The sequence below is a fragment of the Struthio camelus genome, chromosome 8, assembly GCF_040807025.1.
Source record: "Struthio camelus isolate bStrCam1 chromosome 8, bStrCam1.hap1, whole genome shotgun sequence".
Lineage (NCBI taxonomy): Eukaryota > Metazoa > Chordata > Aves > Struthioniformes > Struthionidae > Struthio > Struthio camelus.
Window position 1 is genome coordinate 5,549,482 of NC_090949.1, and position 19,329 is coordinate 5,568,810.

The following is a 19,329-nucleotide window of genomic DNA, read 5'->3' on the forward strand; positions in this document are numbered from 1 at the left end:
CTCAAGGCATCATCTTCAGGAGATTTTCAAGCCTAGGACTGAGGCATAGGTATGCATCGCTCTGTGTGCATCGGCAAGCCTCTGAGCATCCCAAGCAGATTCCACCTGAATGGAGTCTCTCCTTACTGCAGAAGCACTGGGACTGCTTTGCTGAGCCCTTCTCTTTCCTCTTCCACAGCTGTGCCCACCATACCTGTGCGGAACCAGGAAGCTGCACACGCCCAGTGCTTGTTCACGCTGCCACCCTGAACTGCACCCCCAGTGGTCCAAGGGATATGGAGTGCGTTGTTTCCTGTGAAAAGGGATTCATCCTCCACTCTAGCAATGGGAAGAGCCTGGGCTCCATGCAGGTGAGTGGACAGCAGGGTAGAGATCACCTCATGACCCACTGGACAGACTGTTAGTCAAGAAAGACTTCAACACCTTGAGGTGGTTGGGAATGACCCCAGGACACCATGTAATTGCAACCCCTGGGCTCCTCACAGCTTGGCCAACCAACCTGAGTCCAACTGACCCTCTGGTGCTGGACCTCAGTGCTGATGGCTGGTGCTCCTGGGGATCCCTCTCCAGTCTCCGCTGTAGTCCTTGTAGCTCCCACAGCCAGTGCTGCACACAGACTGCAGGTCTGCCAGGCTAAAAGGAGCTGTATGTGACATCCTAGGCCAGATGGTGACACGCTGAATCTGTTTCTGCAGAGGGAGGCAGAGGTAGACACTTTCTGTTCTCTGCATGGGCATTGCTGGGAGAGTTAAATATCCCTGGGACGTTTTCTCTCTTAAAGTTGAAGTTAGTGGCTCGGGAAAAAATGAAGTCATTTTAGAGTGACTATATTTAGAGGGCTATAGATGAGGAGACAGCCGACAGGGCCGGGAGCTTTTCTTCCTTTGTATCGTGTTGCAATTAATGCTGCCCAAGCCAGCAGGGCAGCACAGAGGTCAGCATTAAAGAGTTCAGCCCGCTTTCTAGTGGGCCAGGGGCTGCCTCGTAAAAGCCACAGCCAGCTCCACACTTAGACATTGACTGAGGAGACCTGGGACTGACAGGTTCTTGGGAGCTGAACTACCTCAGATCTAGGTAGTCACCTTGGCAGGGTTATGGGCACAGTTTGTCCCGTCCTTACTCTGTTCCTGGAAAGAGAACGTAAGCCTCCAGGACTGAGTTGGCCCCGCAAACCAGCGCAAATGAGAGGGTGTAAAATCACATGAGGTGGAGACAGATGGAGGTGAGTCAGGCGATGTAAGCAGGTTGGGCTTTTTTTCCCTCCAGAGGGTTGACAGAGTTCATATCTGGCAGACACGTTTCTTGTGCTACAGCAGTCAGTGTTTACCAAGGGACGAGGTGGGCATTGGAAAGTGAGGCATGACAGAGTGCAAAGGGGCAACTTGAGATGCCCCGCTTGTCCCCCATGTCTTCTGGAAGGTTATTAATTACAGGACCATACAGTTCTGTGGGCCAAGGCAGGCCCTTAACACACGCTGGTGTGTTCACAAGGGAAATAAAATGTTCCCGTTCTCCTCTAACATGAAACCACACTAAATAAATCTGCTATGGGTGACATTTTTTTGGTATTTGGCAGAGAAATGGGAAACTTCTTGACAGAACTTAGCCTTGTGGTTGTCACGAGAGAGAGAGCAGCTTACAGGTGCCCTGCCTTGAGCCCTGAAGTGATATTACCTCTGCTTTCCTACCTATACAGAGGGCAAGAGGGGACAGCACGAGGACTGTGATAATGGACAAATCTTTGGTGGGACGTAGTAACACACAAACTTTTATCTGATGAGTGCTGCTAGGAGAAAAGAGGTGCCCTATTTTGCTTGTCTGTGGAGAGGATGGAGTAGAGTGTGGTGCAGCCATCCACTTTGTCTCGGGGCCCATGGCTCAGCACGTTTTCTCAGTCTCTAATAGTATATCTCACCTCAGGGCATTCTGGGAGAAAACGCACAGCTCTTCTCTGGGCATCCTCTCCACATGGTAGGGGACTCTGGATTTGTTTTTTTTCCTGGGGAACCCTGCAGATGTGTCTGTCCTCCACCCAGCAGTACTAAGGGAAGAGCATTACCAAAGTGGTTCAGTTACATGATCCTGCCATGTGCTGGACAGTACCAGGCTCAAATTTAATAATGCCCTTTAGAGCCACCACATCCAGGCCTATCTCTTCATTTGAAATGTATTGGCTGGGAGGACAAATCACAAATCTGACTATATAAGCAACCTGATGGTACTCAACCAAAAAATAGACATCAGGAATAGTTGAATGAAACCTGTTTGTACTGCAAGCCCTGTCTGAGAACTGCTGGGGTAACGTTAGATGATCTGAGAATGGAAATCGTGGCACACCATTCTACACTGCTTTGTTTTGATCAACTGCATAGCGCATACTGGTTGTGTTTAGGACTGGGACCACTGGCGCTCTGGAGTCAGATTGTCATGTGGTTCCCCAGCTGTGTAAGAAGGGCTGCATAATGATAAGTTAGGAATGAAGTTATATGAACCTCTGATTTCAGTGGGGTCTATGGGCGGAGGCGTGATAGAATCAGTGCGTTTAGGGGAAACCAGTTAACAGGAGAGCTGCCCCACCAATTTTTGAAGTAAGACTTGATCTTGTAGGGGAGAAAATTGCAGTGCACAGAGCTGGGAATAACGTGCAGCTCAGGAAATTGTTGTCTATCTTGAAGGTTTTTTTTTTTCTTGACGTGCTCTGGTATTGCTTAGACAGTGTGTATTCAGCTAGCGTTCTGGGGGGGTCAGCCAGTTAGAGACCAGCTATTACAAGGTCTGTAATATAAATGGCTTGCACGTTATCTCAAAGACCAGTCACTACTTCCAAACATTGCATCATGAACAAGTAGGTGATTTGCACTGTACCACCCTGGGCTCCAACTCAGTGTCCAGAGGGGAGTATAGTAATTGGAAGAGAAAAAATGGGGAAGAGCATTTCTTGTCCCTGAAACTTGGGCCAGCCCTTTTTGCTGTGGTGATAAAACAGCAGGCTAAAGCTCAGTGACAGGAGTCCAATGGAGCCTTGCTTTCTCTGCAGAAGGAGGTGGTGCTGACATGCAGCTCAGGGCAGTGGGACAGATCTGTGACTTGTGACCCTGTTGATTGCGGCGTCCCTGACCAGTCACACGTGTACTACGCTGAGTTCTCATGCCCGAAGGGGACCACGTACCTGAAGAGATGTTCCTTCTCCTGCATCCGGCCTGCTAAGCTTCAAGGTACAGTCTTGGGTCCTGAGTCATTTAACTCCTCTGCCCCCTTTTAGTGCCACCTTTTTGTGCCTGTCCCAAGTTGTTCCAAACTGAGCAGTGCTACTTTGGATTTTGCTGTTATCCTGGCTTGTGAAATGATGGGCATCCTTCATCCTTGAGTGGGAATGCTATAGTGTGGGGATACCTTGTGACTCCCCATCCGCCAGCTGGCAGCTCATATCCATCCACCTCAGGATGTAGGGATGTCTTCTGATAACTGGTGAGGTCCTGGAAGGCTCTGGCATTACAGAGATGAGGAAAGCACGCAGTGTGCAGGCAGCCAGCAAAGACAAATAGAAAGGACTTCAGAAAGCCAAAAATGGCACGTTGCCTAGTGGCTATGTGAAAGTATGTGATTGAGGAGACCTGGGGCCTTACAAAGCCATAGACACTGATGCCCACAGCTGCAGAGCAGTTTCAGAGATGTGCACCACCCAGACACACAGCAGTCCTCCAGACACGCCATGGCCTGGCTTTCATTCTGCCGACTCCATCAATAGCCGCAGGAATGTTTTTAAGCCAAGTCAGAGAAAGAGAGCTACTGTTCCTGTCTATTCAAGGCTGAGCTGGATGGGATTTCGGGGGTAATTGCCTTGACAGCTTCAAGCATTGGGACTTTATGTGAGTTTCCACCAGCGCGTTTGCTCTGAACAATCACATACAACAAATCATTTTAATGGGTGCCCTATTTTATGGAGACATTTATAGCTGAAAAGTATGAAAATCATTTACTTCTTTTTTTTGGGTTAAATCTAAGGAGTAAAAACTGCAGGGAATTAAGGTCTCATTTCATGACAGGGGGGATGCCGGCTGATCCCAGTGTGAGCTGATCAAAGCATAGTGTGTGAACTACAACTCGACAGGCCAAATTCTGTACAAACCAATGCCATTGCCTTTGGTGGGTCAGCTGAGGGCAGGGTTTTAATCTGATATTTCACTAACAGCCTCCTCTTGTTCCCACTGAAGTCAACGGGAGATTTGCCATTGGCTTCCTTGGCGGGAAGGCAGGCCCATCCATAGAGCACTTTGGGTGACTTCCAGCAGCTGACACAACTCCTGGTGGTGTTAAGCCAAGGCTGTTGAGTCGTGCGGGTAAATTCAGAGAAGCCCAATTGATTCCGCTAAACTGTCGAGGCAGGAACGTGTCTGCTTCTTGTTCTCCCCAAAGGCTTGCATCCTTACGGGCAGTCTGTCAATGCTAATAAATACTAAGAATAGACAAGGAAAAGATTACACGAGCCATGCGGCTTCTGTCGCGGAGCTTGGAGGTGGGAGGAACGCGTACGCCTGATCCTTGGGAGCACAGGCCCGCTGGGAACGCAAGCCCTGAGTGGAGGCACTTTCTGAGGCTGCCAGTCTCTTGGCCTTTTCCAAGAGTAGTTGTAGACAGAGCACTGATCCTATAAAAAGAAAGTGATGCTTGAAGGGAGTGTGGAGAAATCTAGTCGTACAGAGAACCTGCTCTAGAGGCCTAATCCAAATCTTTCAATAGAAAGACTCCCGTTCTCTTCAGTCCAGCTTTTTTTTTTTTTTCTTGCTCAGCAGTTCCCAGTGAAATGGCTCTGACCTGGACTCAGATCTACAACGCAGAGGTGATACAGTCCCAGATGCCTGTCACAGGCTCCAAGTGCTGTGCAATTTAGGCCACCTGTTAGCCAGGCCTACCAGCCCATCTGGTTTCTAGATAGACATTGAAGAGGGGGTCCTTTTGAAACAGGCAGTTTGAGTTCCCCATCACACCAGTTAAGACTTATCTATCCATTCTGCTGGCGCCTTCTATCTTGCACTGTATGTGTAGCACAGGAGTATGACATCTTGTAAGGGTACTGGCCAAGCTGCAAAAACTACCTGGAGAAAAGGTACGTGACCTGAACTACAAGCCCTGAACTACATGCAGCAGATAGCTGTCGTACATAAAAGCCTACCAAAGGCTCTTCTGAGGTGTCATTGGAGAGGGGAATTTTAAGGGAGAGATTTGGGGAGATTTGCAGGATCAGAATCTTTTCTCCATCCCCTAAAAGTAATCCCTTTCCCCCTCCTGTCTGTGTTCAAGGGATACAGTTTCTGTCCCAGACTGACCAACCATACAATGAGGTCCTTGGTTTTCATATTTATTGCCTTTTTTGGCATCAATATCCAGTCTCAAGAAGAGGTGGGGTTGCTGGTTCCTTTGAGCTTCACTCACTTCCAGGGGTCCAGCCCTGGCAATGCTGTAGCCTGAACATGCTGCTTCTCTCTTGGAGTTAGGAATGAGCCAGTGGTTGACCTGCCTTGAGGATGGACTCTGGTCACTCCCTGAAGCCTACTGCAAGCTGGAATGTGATGCTCCTCATGCGGTGGCCAATGCCAAGCTACTGGTCCCTCGGTGCCTGCAGGGGAACCATGATGTGGGCTCAGTATGTCGCTATAAGTGTAAACCTGGATACCACGTGGCAGAGAACGCAGTGGGCAAGCCTAAGAAGTAAGTCTGTGATGTGTCTTTTTCCTCTGTTCTGCCACGTTTCCTTCCTCCTTTTCTAATGCTAGTAAGGTTATTGAAAGGAGAAGAGGTCACTGTATTTTGGCAGCCTTGCAGAGCTGATTTGGCTGATGGAGTAGGTAGAAGGCAGAGCAGCTTGCTCTGGTCAGGCACACACCATTGCTTGAAATATGAGAGGTATTCCCCTAGTTTAGGCCAAAGCAGGTGGGAACAAGATGTAAGCTGCCATTGTGCACACATGTACTTTAAGTGCCTTAACCTGAAGCGTGTGAGTTTTGTCCTGCACAGCTCACTTTTCACTTGCTGAAAGTTAAGCACGTATGTGGAAGCATTTGTAAGCTCTCAGGACTTCAACTGGTAATTAGATAATGATGTAATAAGATGCTGGAAGACTCCTGGAGTTGCTGTCTTTCGTATAAGTGATAAAACACAGATCATGAGACTGAGGGTTATGAGAACAAATGGCAATATTCTGTAACAGTTAACATTTTACCCCCTGTATGTCTTGGCTAAATTTAATCTCAAGCATTTATATTTCAATTGGAGAAGATTTTCCCAATGCTTCTGTGAAAAATTCCTATTGATTCACTAGCACTGTGCTCAGCCAATGTCATAACATTGAGGGTAAAGCAGTATTTTGTGCGTGACACATCCAGCTGAAGTCCTCGTTGGGTATGGTCACCAAAGATTCCATGGCACTGGCAGGGTCCTCCCCAAAGTCTTGACCCTAGCCCAAACCAGATAATTGTGCGCTAATTGTTTAATACCCTTGTCCAGTTTTAATTGGATGCAGGCTTCATCTCTGCTTTCCTGTGGGGTAGGGTTGTTGTGCACTAGGAAACGATTGCCAAATTTCTTGCCTAGTAATGAAGGAAGTGGTTTCTGCAAACAGCTTTTCACAGTGTTAGGATTTCTTGGGCCAAGGAGAGCTGGGCAAATTATGATTATGGGTATGATCACATGGATTGCTTTGCAAACCATGAAGCATTTTGCATGCCTGTGGCATTCAGGCACTGGACATGCAATCAGATCGACACAGCTTGCCAAGTTAGACCATCTCAGCCATGCTGCAGCAACTGCTGGTAAAAAGGATGCCCTCTGGGAGTTCCCGAGGTTCTTCTGATGCATATGTAACTTCTGTGTAGGTCTGAATAGCCTGTAAGATAAGCCAAGGAAAATCCTGCAAAATGGTCCTATTTTCAGGTTTGCTGTTATCAGTACTACTTACTATCTAACATCTTTGAATGGTAGATTATGATCCTATTGCATTAAACAACAAACATTCACAGAAACAGAATATTCATCCCTTTCTTATCATGAGCAAGATTCAAAGCAGGAGTCTGTTATCCAGGACTGTTTCTGGAGAAAGAGAGTCTTTGGAGATGGTGATGGAGAGCTCTGGAAGAGGCTGGCACTGGTAGGGTGCAGGTTCCTTATATGCTCATGAGGGATCAGGGTCTCAGTTTATGACTCAGCCATCAGGTTTTGGGGGGTCTTGAAGTCTCTCTGGGTTCTTTCTGGGTTCACCAAACTGGGTTCAGGAGATATTATCTCACCATCATCCATCAACCCAGAAAGCACCAGTCTTGTTGAAGGATTTAGTGCTGTGCAGGTGCTGATAAGCACATGAAAGCAAGACTCTCTATGCCATTTAGCTACTGGAAAAAAATCAGAAGTGATCCATGGCTAACACCCAAGACTTACCATGACAGCTGAATGACCCAACAAGGAGTATATAGCCATGAATATATGGCTCTAGCAGTCGTGCCTTGCTTAGAGAGTGAAAAGGGAGGGAGTGTAACTCCCAGCCTGCCTTGCCAACAGCTATGGGGCTCAGACCATTCTCCTGGGAAGGTAGAGAGGGAGGTTTGAGCACCTTCAGGCTCCAGAGGGCCTAGGAATCACCCACACTGCTATTATGTGAAAGATACGCTCCTCTTTCTGTGGCACTGTTTTAAGAGGCCTGAGCATGATCATTTCCTTCAAGGACTGCCTGTAGGCACCTTCCTTCAGGGATGGACTCCAGATCCCCTGTGGACTGGGACAGTTAAGCTACAATGTGAGCAGGAACTCAAATCCCAACCCCAGGGCTCAGCATTATCTCTTGACTAGCTGCTTTTTGGGTCAGCCTTCACAGAATCACAGAACGATTGAGGTTGGAAGGGACCTCTGGAGATCATCTAGTCCAACCGCCCTGGTCAAGCAGGGTCCTCTAGAGCACGTTGCCCAGGATTGCGTCCAGGTGGGTTTTGAATATCTCCGGTGAAGGAGACTCCACAACCTCTCTGGGCAACCTTTTCTTCTTCAGTGTCTTTCTCTCTCACACACCCTATAAAACATCATGGCTGCTACATCTGGATCCACGCCATGGGAATTCATTCCTAAAATGGTAGTGCTACAGTGTCCACATTGTACAAGCTTGAACCTTGGCTGGCATCCAGCTGTCACTGTCCAAACCAAGGTGCTCTTGGACATTGATGTTCATGCAATTCCCACACTTCTGCTTTGTTGGTTGAATTTTGCTGCAGGGGCAGGCCCTTACTCAAGGACTCATTCTGCACCATGTACACTATTTTTTCTTCTAATATCCTGGTTGCACCCCTGCATTTCCTAGGGACTCTGTTTCTCCGGTTGCTAACCTCAAGGTGGAAAGAAATGGATCCCAGCAAATGATGGTGCCTGTGCAGTTGCAGTGTGCAGCACAGCAAAGTGATCCATGCACAGCTGAAATGTTTCCTTTTTTTTTTTTTTTTTTCCTCCCAAATTTTGTGTCCCAGTCTGGAGGTTTTAAAAGCCCCTGCAACCTTTGTTGAAGTACATTTCCCATATGTGGAAGGGAAGGAGGATGAAGAGAGTGTATTCTCATTGTCTCAGAGAATACACTTTTATCTGTTATCCTGGGTGAGGAGAGGCCCTTCAGAAATCACTGCTCATCAACAAGGGATTCCTGAGGAGATAGTGATTGTGTAATCAAGATCGTGGCAAAGATTTGTTGCTTTTCTGCTGGCACGGATCATCTGACTGAGGATGCTGGTGGAAAGGGTAGTAGATTTGACTCTTTCTAAAGAAAATCTGTTTTCAGCCAGAAGAGCCCAAGTAACAGCCTGGTTTCCAGCTCCTGAGCTGTGCCAGTCCAAATCCCAAAATAACAGCGGCAAGACGAACTTTACGTATGCGCTCATGCTTTGTGATAGGCAGTAGTTTGTCTGCGTCACTCTTGGCAGTGATGGGAGGGTGCATAGGGAACAGTCACAGGATAGACTAGGTCCTTGTGCTGATATGGACTGGATGAATTCCTTGCAGATTGGGGGCAGGGGGCGAGCTGGAAGTCAGGCTCTGAACAGACATCTGGGAGATTTAGCAGACCCAGGAGGGTCAGTTTATGTTAGCTGGAGAAATAATTGAGCTTTTATTAGGAAACAAGACCAACTTTGAAAGGTTTCCCATTTTCTTGGGTCAAAACTGTTCCTAAAAGGACACGCTCTTTCAGAAACCTGTTCAGTGACCCCAGGCCAGCCTCAGCTCCCTGCCAAAAGCCTACTTTAATGGAAGAAACCACACACAAGGTTGAAATCGCTCAGAATTATAGATGCCATGAACCAAAAGGATCTCCTGATCCAACCCATGCCTAGCGATCTCTGTGAGATACAGAATCTGCTCTGTAGTTGCCTCTCCACGCATGGCCAGGGCCTAGGGAAGATCCATCAGGCTTCCAGGGCCTCTCTTCTAGGATAACCTCTGTCCAATGACAGCACCACCCCACTCACCTGGATCACAAAGAGCAATGAGCCGCCAAGGAGCTATGCTCAGCGTTGGCCAGGGCTGCAGCATCAAAAATAGCCAGTCTGCAAGTCAAAGGTCAAGCGCTTCAAGGAAAATGGACTTCCCTTCGAGTGGTCCTTAATTTTGCGTCTACCACAAAGTGCTGTAGGAAGCAGCTCTTCAACAAGAATATCTAGGACATCCTTTCTGAGGGCATCCTTTGAGGAGGGGTACTCTGATGCTGGGGTGATGCTCTGAGTGCAGGGACTGAAAAGGCCAGACCTGGGACAGGTCACATCTGCCATTGTTTCATTTGCCCAATGCAGCATGGATTCCTTGGATTTGAGAGATTTGAAAAATTCTAAGCTGCCTTTGTGAGGAGTCAAGTCCTTTCTGCTAGCTTGAGGGAATTAAATAAATGAGAATCGGGCATTCCGTTCTTTTCAGGCAGCTTTGCATGTCTCAGCCTACATTCTACATTCTGTCTCTTGTCCTCCTTCCTTCTTCCCTCATCATTACCCCTTTCCTGGGATTAGCCCTTTATGTCCAAGAAGGCAGATCTGAGAGGCTGGCAAGACTGAATAGGAGACATATTGGTGGGACCAAGGAATAACTAGTACCTTGGCCCTTCACCAGAGATCAAGGGAGCTATGAGACAGCCCAGCCAATCCAGTCCTTGGTGAACTTTCATGGAGGTGTCAGCCCCTCCACTCTCTCTCCCCATTCAAAGACTGCGTGGCCGGACAGCAACCATGAAAGAGGAAGAGAAGGCGGGGGAATGTGGAGGAGAAAATGAACTGGAATGAGTTAGCAGACTGAGGCCTGGAAGCACTTCAGAAAGATCATAGTGGGCAAAGCAGGACAGACTAACCCAAGAGCATCAGAGTTTAGCAGGGCACTGGGCCATTGTATATTTGTGGTGCGTGCATAGGTATGGGGCTCTCACTTCTAGTGCCCACATTTGCCTCCTTCCAGATAAAAGGCAAACACACATGCAGCTTATGGAGCCATAAAGCCAGGCAAAGAAAACACAGGCCGTTAAATGGACTCTCATGTCATTCCCACCTCTAAGGCCCCAATGAAGATTTACAGCCCAGGTTGCCTAGGATGTTTGGAGAGAGGGGAGGAAAGAAGCAGAAGTCCTACAAGCTAGCGTTGCTTTCTTTTAATTTACCAGCAAAGCCCCTCTGCTTCTCCCCTGTTCTATGTCAAGCCGTCAATCTCCTACCATGGGGAGATGAGGTGGACTTTGGAGTGATTTATCACCATTCCTGTACACTGCACCCAGTACTCCAAAATCTGACCACTCCAATACGCCACTGGATCCTGGCCAAACTTCTGCATGCACAGCTCCTGGAGCTCGACTAACACTCATGCCTTCACGTCAAAGACAGCCCTCTTTGGCCTCAGTCGTCTCCCCTGCCTCCTTTACCCATTAGACGTTAGATTGCCCAGTTGGAGGAGGAATCTTTGACTCTGATTTTCCTGGCTTCCTTGTTAATCCTCAAGAAATGCTGCTAACCCAGATCAGAAGAAGTTGGGGGGTCTGGAAATTTCAAGCTGCTACAAGGTATTTTTTTAAAGCCTCTCCCTTCCCTTCTGCATGCCTTAATATAAACTGCCCACTTCATATGTACAGCAGTGCTCCACATACCACCTTCTACCCAGGGGTCAGGCCAGGACAGCCACGTTTGGAAGTTCCCTAGCATGGACACTAGTGGTGGAGTGAGCCTCCAGAGCAAGCTGAGTTGTTATTTCAGCTCTGAAGGTTGTGCAGTGGTGTAGTGGGACAGGGAGAGAGAGGGAAAGGTGGGCAAGCATGAACAGAGAGGTTGGCAAGGGAACTCAGCTGTGCCAACCTCCTTCCTCTTCCTGGACTATTCTACCACTCCTGAAGATGGTCCATGACAGGTCCCTTCTCCTCTGCTCTACCTGGTTTAGTCAACCAGGGCAACAGACAGATCACTTCCTGTGGGGAGGCAGTGCATGGTGCACCAGGAGCCCATGCTGGAGCCATTCCAACACCACATCAGGGCAAGGAGTCCCAGCGAAGGTGACAGGGCTGCAAACCACAGCATGCACCTGTGCAAATGGGAAGTTCCTGAGATGTGGCCCTCCCCATGCTCAGCCTCTCTTCCCAGGCCTTTGCATGGCTTTACGTAAAGGCCCTCCACTGCAGTTTGGAAGAGCAACAGTGACGTACAGTGGCTGGATCAGTTATACCCAGGTGGCTAGTGAGCGAGTGAGAACTAGCACGTATCTAGGAGGGTCCTGTTTTCTAAAGGTTTTGCTCTGTGCCTGAGGCCTTACCTGTAGCAGTGAGGCTTCATACCACCACTTTGTATCACCATAGTGGCATCAGCTTAACCTCCAATATCACTGTGATATGGCAGGGTAAGAAAGGGCCTGCTCTGCTCTGATAAACCCTGCGTAACTCATGCAGCTAAATTACACCTTGCATGTCAGACAATTCAGTAAGGGGAAACAGATTTGCTGCGTGAGGACCTGGACCTTCATTGCAGATCAGTGCCTCCTAGTGTGTGCCTTTGCTTGCCTTTAAGTAAATGGAAGAGTGGGCAGAGCAAAACATTCAAACTAGCCCAGGAAAAGGCAAGAACTCGTGGGGGAAGTCTTTGAAAGGCAGTGAACATCATTCCAGCGGAAAGGGCGGGCAGCCAAGAAAATGAAATTAGCGGTGTACTGAAGCCACAGACGTCCACAATGGGATCGAGAAATGTTTCTCCCCACACTGCCCTTCCACACAAGTCTTATGTTGTTTCAGCTCCCATCTGTCAGTTCAAGCCTACTACTAGCCGAATGACTTCCTAGCATCGTTTGCTGCTGAGAGGCTCACTCTGTGATCTAGTCATCAGCAGCGTGGTGCCATATTGAGGGACTTGTAAGTCCCATCACCTTCCTGTGCCTACCTCCCACCCTCCACGTTATCTATTTGAAGCCTATGTTCATCAGAGCAGGAACCTTCTGTTACTCTTATAAGGTCCCTAGCAAAACAGATCCCTGATTTCTGAAGTGAGAAAGGAGGAGCCCAACAAGCTATGAATATTTGAAATGATAAGAACGTTTCTAAGCTCCCAAATTTCCTTTCCAGAATTTCCCAAGCAGAAATGTATTTGCCCACTTTGGGATGAATCAGACATACTGTGTCGGGCTAGAGCGCCTGTCTGCCTATAATATGTTCCTGTCTAGGATGTTTGGACATTCATCCTAACGTCCACAAGATCCTCCAGCCTGCTGAGGTGACTGAATATCTGGGCAAGCAGAGAAGGTCTTTGAAAGTTGCTTGGATAGACTGGAAAACAGCCAGTTCTCCAGCTGCAGTGTCCACCCCTGCAGCTAACTCTTTCTCTCGGGCTTGGTCGGCAGGTCAGCCCACATCCTCTCCCAGGGCACTGCCAGCACTCAGGAAGGCTGTGACAGGACAGGGCTATGCTTGGAAGAACAAAGCTAACAAGGACTTCATCCAATCTTTTCGCTCTCACCCCAGCTATGGTGGTGGGGCCCGGATGGGGTCACCTTGCTGTTCCAGGCTGTGTGACCATGCACTGAACTGGCCAGGATAGTGGCAACAAGGTGCTTTTCTGCACCATGCAGTGGGGGACAGCTGGGTGGTCCCAAGCAGTAACTGCATCAGCTCAGAACAAGAGACAGTTTAGTGCCTTCACCCCAGGGTTTTCTCTAACCGAGGTCTGCACAGCAGAGGAGATGTTAAATTTCCCTCTGTGCACCTGTGGTGCGCTATAAACTTTGTTACACGGCACCTAGAGCCCTGCCTGCTGGCCCGGGGGATGTGAGAGGACAGAGGGAAACATCTCGGGCAAGCTGTCTAGTAAAAAAGGACAGGCATGTGTTACAGAGGAAAGAGAGGTTTCATTAGGGGTGGAAGCCTGCAGTCAGCGCTGGCTCAGGTAAAACTCATCAGCACTGTCAAAACTTGTGTGTCGAAGGCATTCAGCAGCGGCTGGTGTCACAGTGACATGTCCTCTTTGGGAGAGCAGTCCCCAGCTAGCCCAATACATCATGGGATTTTTATGCCTTTATGTAAAAGATGTGGTGTATATATATCGCTGCCAGGGACAGGAGACTGAAGTGGGTGGGCTCTACTTCTGGACTTTTTCTTCATTTCTTTTTCATCATTTTTTGGCAAGTATTTTGTGCTTGGACTGTTTTAGCAACACAAGATGATATTGGTCTGCTCTGGTATGACAATTCCTCTGCTAGAGCGAGATTGACAGATTTGGCCAGAGTACAAAGAGGAGCCTCAGAAATAGCTGGGACCAGGCCAGCAGGATTTACTGGTGGAGGCTCATTCAACTGAGTGAAGTATGTAGCTACTGGCTGTGGGACAAAGCAACTCAGTGCACGTACCCACAGGGGTTGGTGGGCAAAGAGAGCAAGGAATTGTCTAGGGGCACCACAGGACGCGGTAAGTAAGGTCAGCAGGAGAAACAAGGCAGCAAGTGCAGAAAAAAAAAAGTGTCCAGAACTCCTAAATCAGTACCATCTTCCCAGAGATTAGAAAAGGCCTTGGCTGAGGCAGGTAAACCCATGCTATACCAGGGAATGGCCATCAGCAAACTTGTCTGCGGTGGGGGGGCAGGATAGCACAGGAAAGCCTGGTGCACAGGGGCTTGAGGATCAAGCTGCATCCCAGGAGAGATGTCTTGAGATGACTGCTCATGCCTCTGCAGGTTGTCTGAGAGAGCAAAGGGAGGCAGCGCTCACGTAGGGTGCTCAAGCGAATATCACACGATCTTCTTTGTGCTACCAGCCTCACAGGCCCTGCTCCTTACTGTCACCAGTGCAACAAGACAGGTCGTGACAGTCACTGACAGGTCCCTATTCAGCTCCTGCGAAGATGGGATCTGAACAGAGGAGCTCTTTCTTCTAGCTGGATGGAGCCAGAGCCCAGCTCATCTCACAGGCAGCAGGCTGCATTGAAGTTAGGCCTCACGGCAAGCATGCTGGGCTGAGTAGGGCCCTGCTCAAATGCATTGCATGTGTGGCTGACCCGGACGAGCTCTCTCCCTCCAGCAAGTAAGAGAGGTGCATGCTTAATTCGAAGCACAAATGGGAGTTTTAGGGAAAGCTATGGGGCTGAAGTTTGAGTGCCAGCACCCTGGAGGCCCCACTGGATCCCACCCTCAGGGATCAAAGAAAATAAGAGCAAAGCTGTATATCCTTCACTGCTAAACCATAGAGACCATCTGCCTAAGATTCTCCCAGGGCTGGTCTCCAGGGAGAAACTGCTGATCCCCTATCCCCTTCATCTCATTTCTCTTCCCAACCCCACTAGATGCCCTCCTTGCCCTGTGATGGGGCGGCACTTGGCTCTTCACTGGGAAACACTCTTCCTTTAAGGCTGTAGGGCCGAGCGGAGACTGGGAATTGCATGCGGTGCCCTTTGAGGGCTGCAGCCCAGGCTTGTGGGTGTGTTTCTCCAGGAAGTTCCTGAAGATCCAGTGCTTGGAAAGTGGCCTGTGGGAAGAAGGGCACTGTGTTCCTGTGGTGTGCGAGCCACCCCCGCCGGTCTTCGAGGGGATGTACAACTGTACCCAGGGTTTCGAGCTGGACAGCCAGTGCATCCTGAACTGTGAGCCGCAGAGTGAGAGGGTGAGTAACTTGGGGAGGGACAGAGATTGGCCAAGCGCTATGTTTCAGAGCATCTGAAAACAGGTTACAGCACCACAGAGAGGGGATGTGGGCCGCCAAGATGTGATCATGAAGGACGACGGGCCTTGGTGCTCTTTGAAAGCTAAAGGGAGCAAAAACATTTACTTTGCAAAAGCCTCTTGCAGCCAGACGCACAGTTGTGCTCCTGGGAGCAAGTGCTGGCTTCGCAAAGAGCTTCCAGACAATGTGAAGTGGTTGCGGGACTTTGAGATGACTCTGATCACTAGCCTCAAAGTGCTGCGTAGGAGGTCGCAAGGCTCAGAGGGGCCACAGGCAGCCTCGTGAGAGGGCTGGGCTCTCTGTACTCCCTGCACAGAAGGGCCCCCTGTCAGCTGGGCTCTCCCCTCAGCATTGCAGAGCAGCTGAGTGCCCCTGAGCAGTGGTTAACCTGCAAACCCTGGCGCTCTTCCTGCTCTCGCTCACTGCTTTTGAGCAGTGACCACGACTGTGTGGATACCAACGCCGGCGCAGGGTGCACCCCCAGCTGGGGATGCTCTCTCTCTCCCGGGTAACACTTCCAAAAGGCAGCCATTCATCCTGTCAGCAAGCCTGTCTTAATGAAAAGGTTAGGGAATGTAAGGCGAAGGGCTTCCAGCAGGCTTTGAGAGCAGCTGCTAATGCGTTTGCCTGGGATGACTGGCAACATCACTGCAGCAGACTTGCTGACAAGGGGCTTGCCTGGGGATGGAGGCTGCTGCCTGCCAGGCTCTTCCACCAAAGGTTCACATCCAGCCTGCTGGAAAGGTCTTGTCAAAAGAAGTGCAGTGAATTTCCTCTGGTGGGATCCAACAGCAGCTGGAAAACAATTTGCTTTCTGGTCAATAGTACAAAGTATCCTTAGACTGGACCACATGGGCACAATGCAGGTGCTTTGGAGAATTTTGCTCTGGATTTCACAGGCAGAAGAGGGTCATTTTTCTTTCTGTTACCCCCTGGAGCTGGGCAGCTGGTGTGAAAATATCACTAGTAGCCAGGTCAGGGTGAACCCTGCAGCTGGCTTGTAGTTATGAGGACTGCTCTCTCTTCACTTTCCAGGTTCCCATCATTTGCACTAAGGAAGGCTTATGGACAGAAGAGTTCAAACTGTGCGAGAACTTACAGGGGAACTGCCCGCTGCCCCCGGAGCTGAATTTTGTGGAGTACAAGTGTGAACAGGGGCATGGAATAGGTGAGGACAGATGAAAACTAAACAAGAATGAAACATCGTGGAGTCCTGATCAAAACCCCTTTTCTCTCCTTTAAGTGGACTCTTTGTTGACTCAGTTATGTCTTACCTCCCAGAGAACCAGCTAGAAGGTCATGATGACTATTCTTGCTGTAGCAATCCCCACTAAATTTGTGACAACATTCTGTTTTCTCTTCTGTCCTCTTTCTGAACACAGAGACAGTGGGGTGGCTTTAGCCATATGCATATACTGAGTGTACTCATGGGCAAGCTAAAGCCTAGCAAACGCTGGCTTCAGTGTAAGGATCTGTATTTTCAGAAGGTGTTGGGCAAACCCAGCCCTTTACAGTAATTTTCCCTTCCTCTGGCCCTCCACCCCGCTACGTCTCTCCACTTATTATTGCTGACGCTTGCAGGGTTAATGTGGCAGGTCCTAGACGAATGCCAGAGTGACAGTCACATGTAACAGGGCACTTTCACCAGATGAGGGACCACACCATCCATTTCTTTCTCTGGTTTTAGTACCTCTGTGTTTTCAGGAAAAGCTGCAATTCTCAGTCATAGTCATTACATCTCATTTGGCATCCTGCTGGACTAGACACTTAGGCAAAACCCACATCACTGAAACAAACACAGTGATCATCTGGGTCTGATCAAAACTGGCTGAGGCGAGTCCAAAGGCAGAGCCTGCTAAGTTTAAGCTTTGAACAGCTCTAATGTGAGGTCTGGGACTCACCTGTTTTTCTAGGGTGCTTTTTGCATTTTTTTTTTTCGCATGTCTGTGTTATTTCCTAAGTTCCTAAGACCCTTTACCCTTAGCTATAAGGAGCTAGACATTATGGGATTGACTTAGGTTACAGTAGGGGCAGTTAAACTTGTTTTATTTCTTGATGATGAAGCTCTGGGCTGAGCGGTTTTCCTGCTGTTCTCAGAAGAATGGAAGTGGTGGGCAAATCTGTTGTTCAGGAATTCAGACATCCTGGAAGGTGCCACCATTGTTCCAGAAAGCTAATGGCCATGTTGTTATTTCCAGCTAAGAGCTTAATATAAGAGCCAATAAGTTAAATTCCAGCAGGAGCAGCTTCTGGGTCATAGGAAGGCAGTGGGAATTCAGCTTGGTAGAAAAACAGTGAAAGAAGCTCCCTAACATACCAGCAAACATCCCATAACATCCAGGGCAGTCTTATTTTCATGCTGGACCTGATGTCCTGCTGGATCCTGCTGTAAGTCTTCAAGGCGATGTCTCTCCTCCTACAGGTGCTGTGTGCATACCTTCCTGTATTATCCCCCCCAGTGATCCAGTCATGCTGCCCGAAAATGTAACTGCTGAGACTATGGATCACCGTCTGCAACCCACTCGAGTCCAGGTAAAAGGGGAGGTGCGATGCCTCTAACAGGGCATTCGCTGGCAGTGTTTTGATTCTCTGCTTATGGTTTCCCCATGCCTGCCTTGGGCAAACGTAGAGAAGAGGCCTCAGAATATTTCCACATTAGTCCTCCCTCCTCTCTCCCCAGTGGCAAGCCCTTCGCTTTGGGTGAAGAAGGGTAAAAGTTGAAGAGGAAAGTAGCATAAATGTGGGTGGAGTTTGTCTGGCTGTCTCCAAGGAGCTGCAGAGGCTGCATGCTGTGGAGATACCTGCCAGTTGCTCGTTCTGGCCACCTGTGCTTGAATGTCCACAGGGAGACTGGACTGAGCTCTATGCAGCCAGGGAGAAAGCCTTGCAGAATGTGCAAGCGTTGACCTTAGGCCAGATGAGCACCATCTGTATGGTCAAGAGGGAAACCATCCCCTGGAATGATTGGTGCCTATATCAGCAGGTCCTTCATCAGAGACCTTTTGTTTTTGGAAATGTTAGCCATAGTGTAGCATCTGTATGGCTTTCGGCTCCGATGATAGTCAAATTTCACACCTCTTTCCAGTGGTGAAATCCCTTACTTAAGGGCACATTCCTTCGCCCATCTTGAGCCCTTCTAGGTAAATCCACTTGGCAGTGATGAGGTAGCTGGGTGGCAAAGCCAAGAGGAAGTCTGGAGCTCTGTGCTGAGATACATGTGTCTCATGAATGTCCACCTGGCCTGCAATTTTCCACACCAAATGTTCTCCTTTAGCTAAAATAATTTCTTTCAATTTCAACAAAAATGGTATAGGCTTTCTTAAGGATAAGAGGGCTGAGAAATATTCATGTCTGCCCTTTTTAAGACTAATATATTTCGATATTCAAGCTCTCATTTCCCTAGGCTTTGGGAAGCTCTGGCAAAGTCTTCACAGTGTTGGGGCACATCTCCCCAGGTACATTTCTGTTTATAGGCCTTCATGCAGGGCCAGTGGAGGCTCTAACCGGTCTCTCTGCATTATGCCTGCTTCAGCAGAAGCCACAGGGCTTCAAGATGACTCTTGCTAAGCATGCTGCTCTCCTGATCCAGTTTATAACTAGAGTCCAGTGCCAAGGTCCTCCTCCATCCCCATGACTTCCTTGTTTTCTGTCCCTTCTAGATGCTGCTGCGCAGGTTCCTACTCTGCCATACCTATACCTATTCAACATAAGCTATCAGCTCTCATCTGAGCTCTCAAGGACTTGCAGGCTATGGCGATGAATGAAGTTAAATGCAGGAATCCCACTGATTTTTCAGGACCTAGCGCATGCCTAAATCTCCTACACCGTTGTTGTTGTCAGCCAAAGCGCTAGAAGGGTTGAGTTTGGGAGAAAAAGCCAGCCTTGACACGTGGCACAATGAGAGTTCTGGTCCCCAGTTACCTGGTAGCTGGGATGCAGCCCCAAGCAAACATCTCTCTGCTAAGGAGGAGGCAAAGCACTGTCAGCTGTAAAGTGTCTCTGGCTGCCAGGACCTACTGGCCTGCTGAGTGCCTCCTGCTTCTGGAACTGGGAGCCTTTTCCTCCCCATCTCTTACTCATTTTGTACGCAAAACAGCTCAAATAGCTCAAATAGTTTGGATCTTAACTCCACAACTCTCCCAAAAAGCA

General features: G+C 48.9%; 1 protein-coding gene across 1 annotated transcript in view; it reads left to right on the top strand.

Annotated features, from left to right (window-relative positions):
• PAPPA2 (pappalysin 2) overlaps nucleotides 1–19,329 on the top strand; it is a 116,631-nt gene that overhangs the window by 73,120 nt on the left and 24,182 nt on the right. The window contains exons 14-19 of the mRNA XM_068952541.1: nucleotides 179–350; nucleotides 3,038–3,215; nucleotides 5,496–5,709; nucleotides 14,952–15,120; nucleotides 16,216–16,348; nucleotides 17,603–17,712. Of these exons, the coding sequence (XP_068808642.1) occupies nucleotides 179–350; nucleotides 3,038–3,215; nucleotides 5,496–5,709; nucleotides 14,952–15,120; nucleotides 16,216–16,348; nucleotides 17,603–17,712 (976 nt within the window). The remainder of the gene's footprint in view (nucleotides 1–178; nucleotides 351–3,037; nucleotides 3,216–5,495; nucleotides 5,710–14,951; nucleotides 15,121–16,215; nucleotides 16,349–17,602; nucleotides 17,713–19,329) is intronic.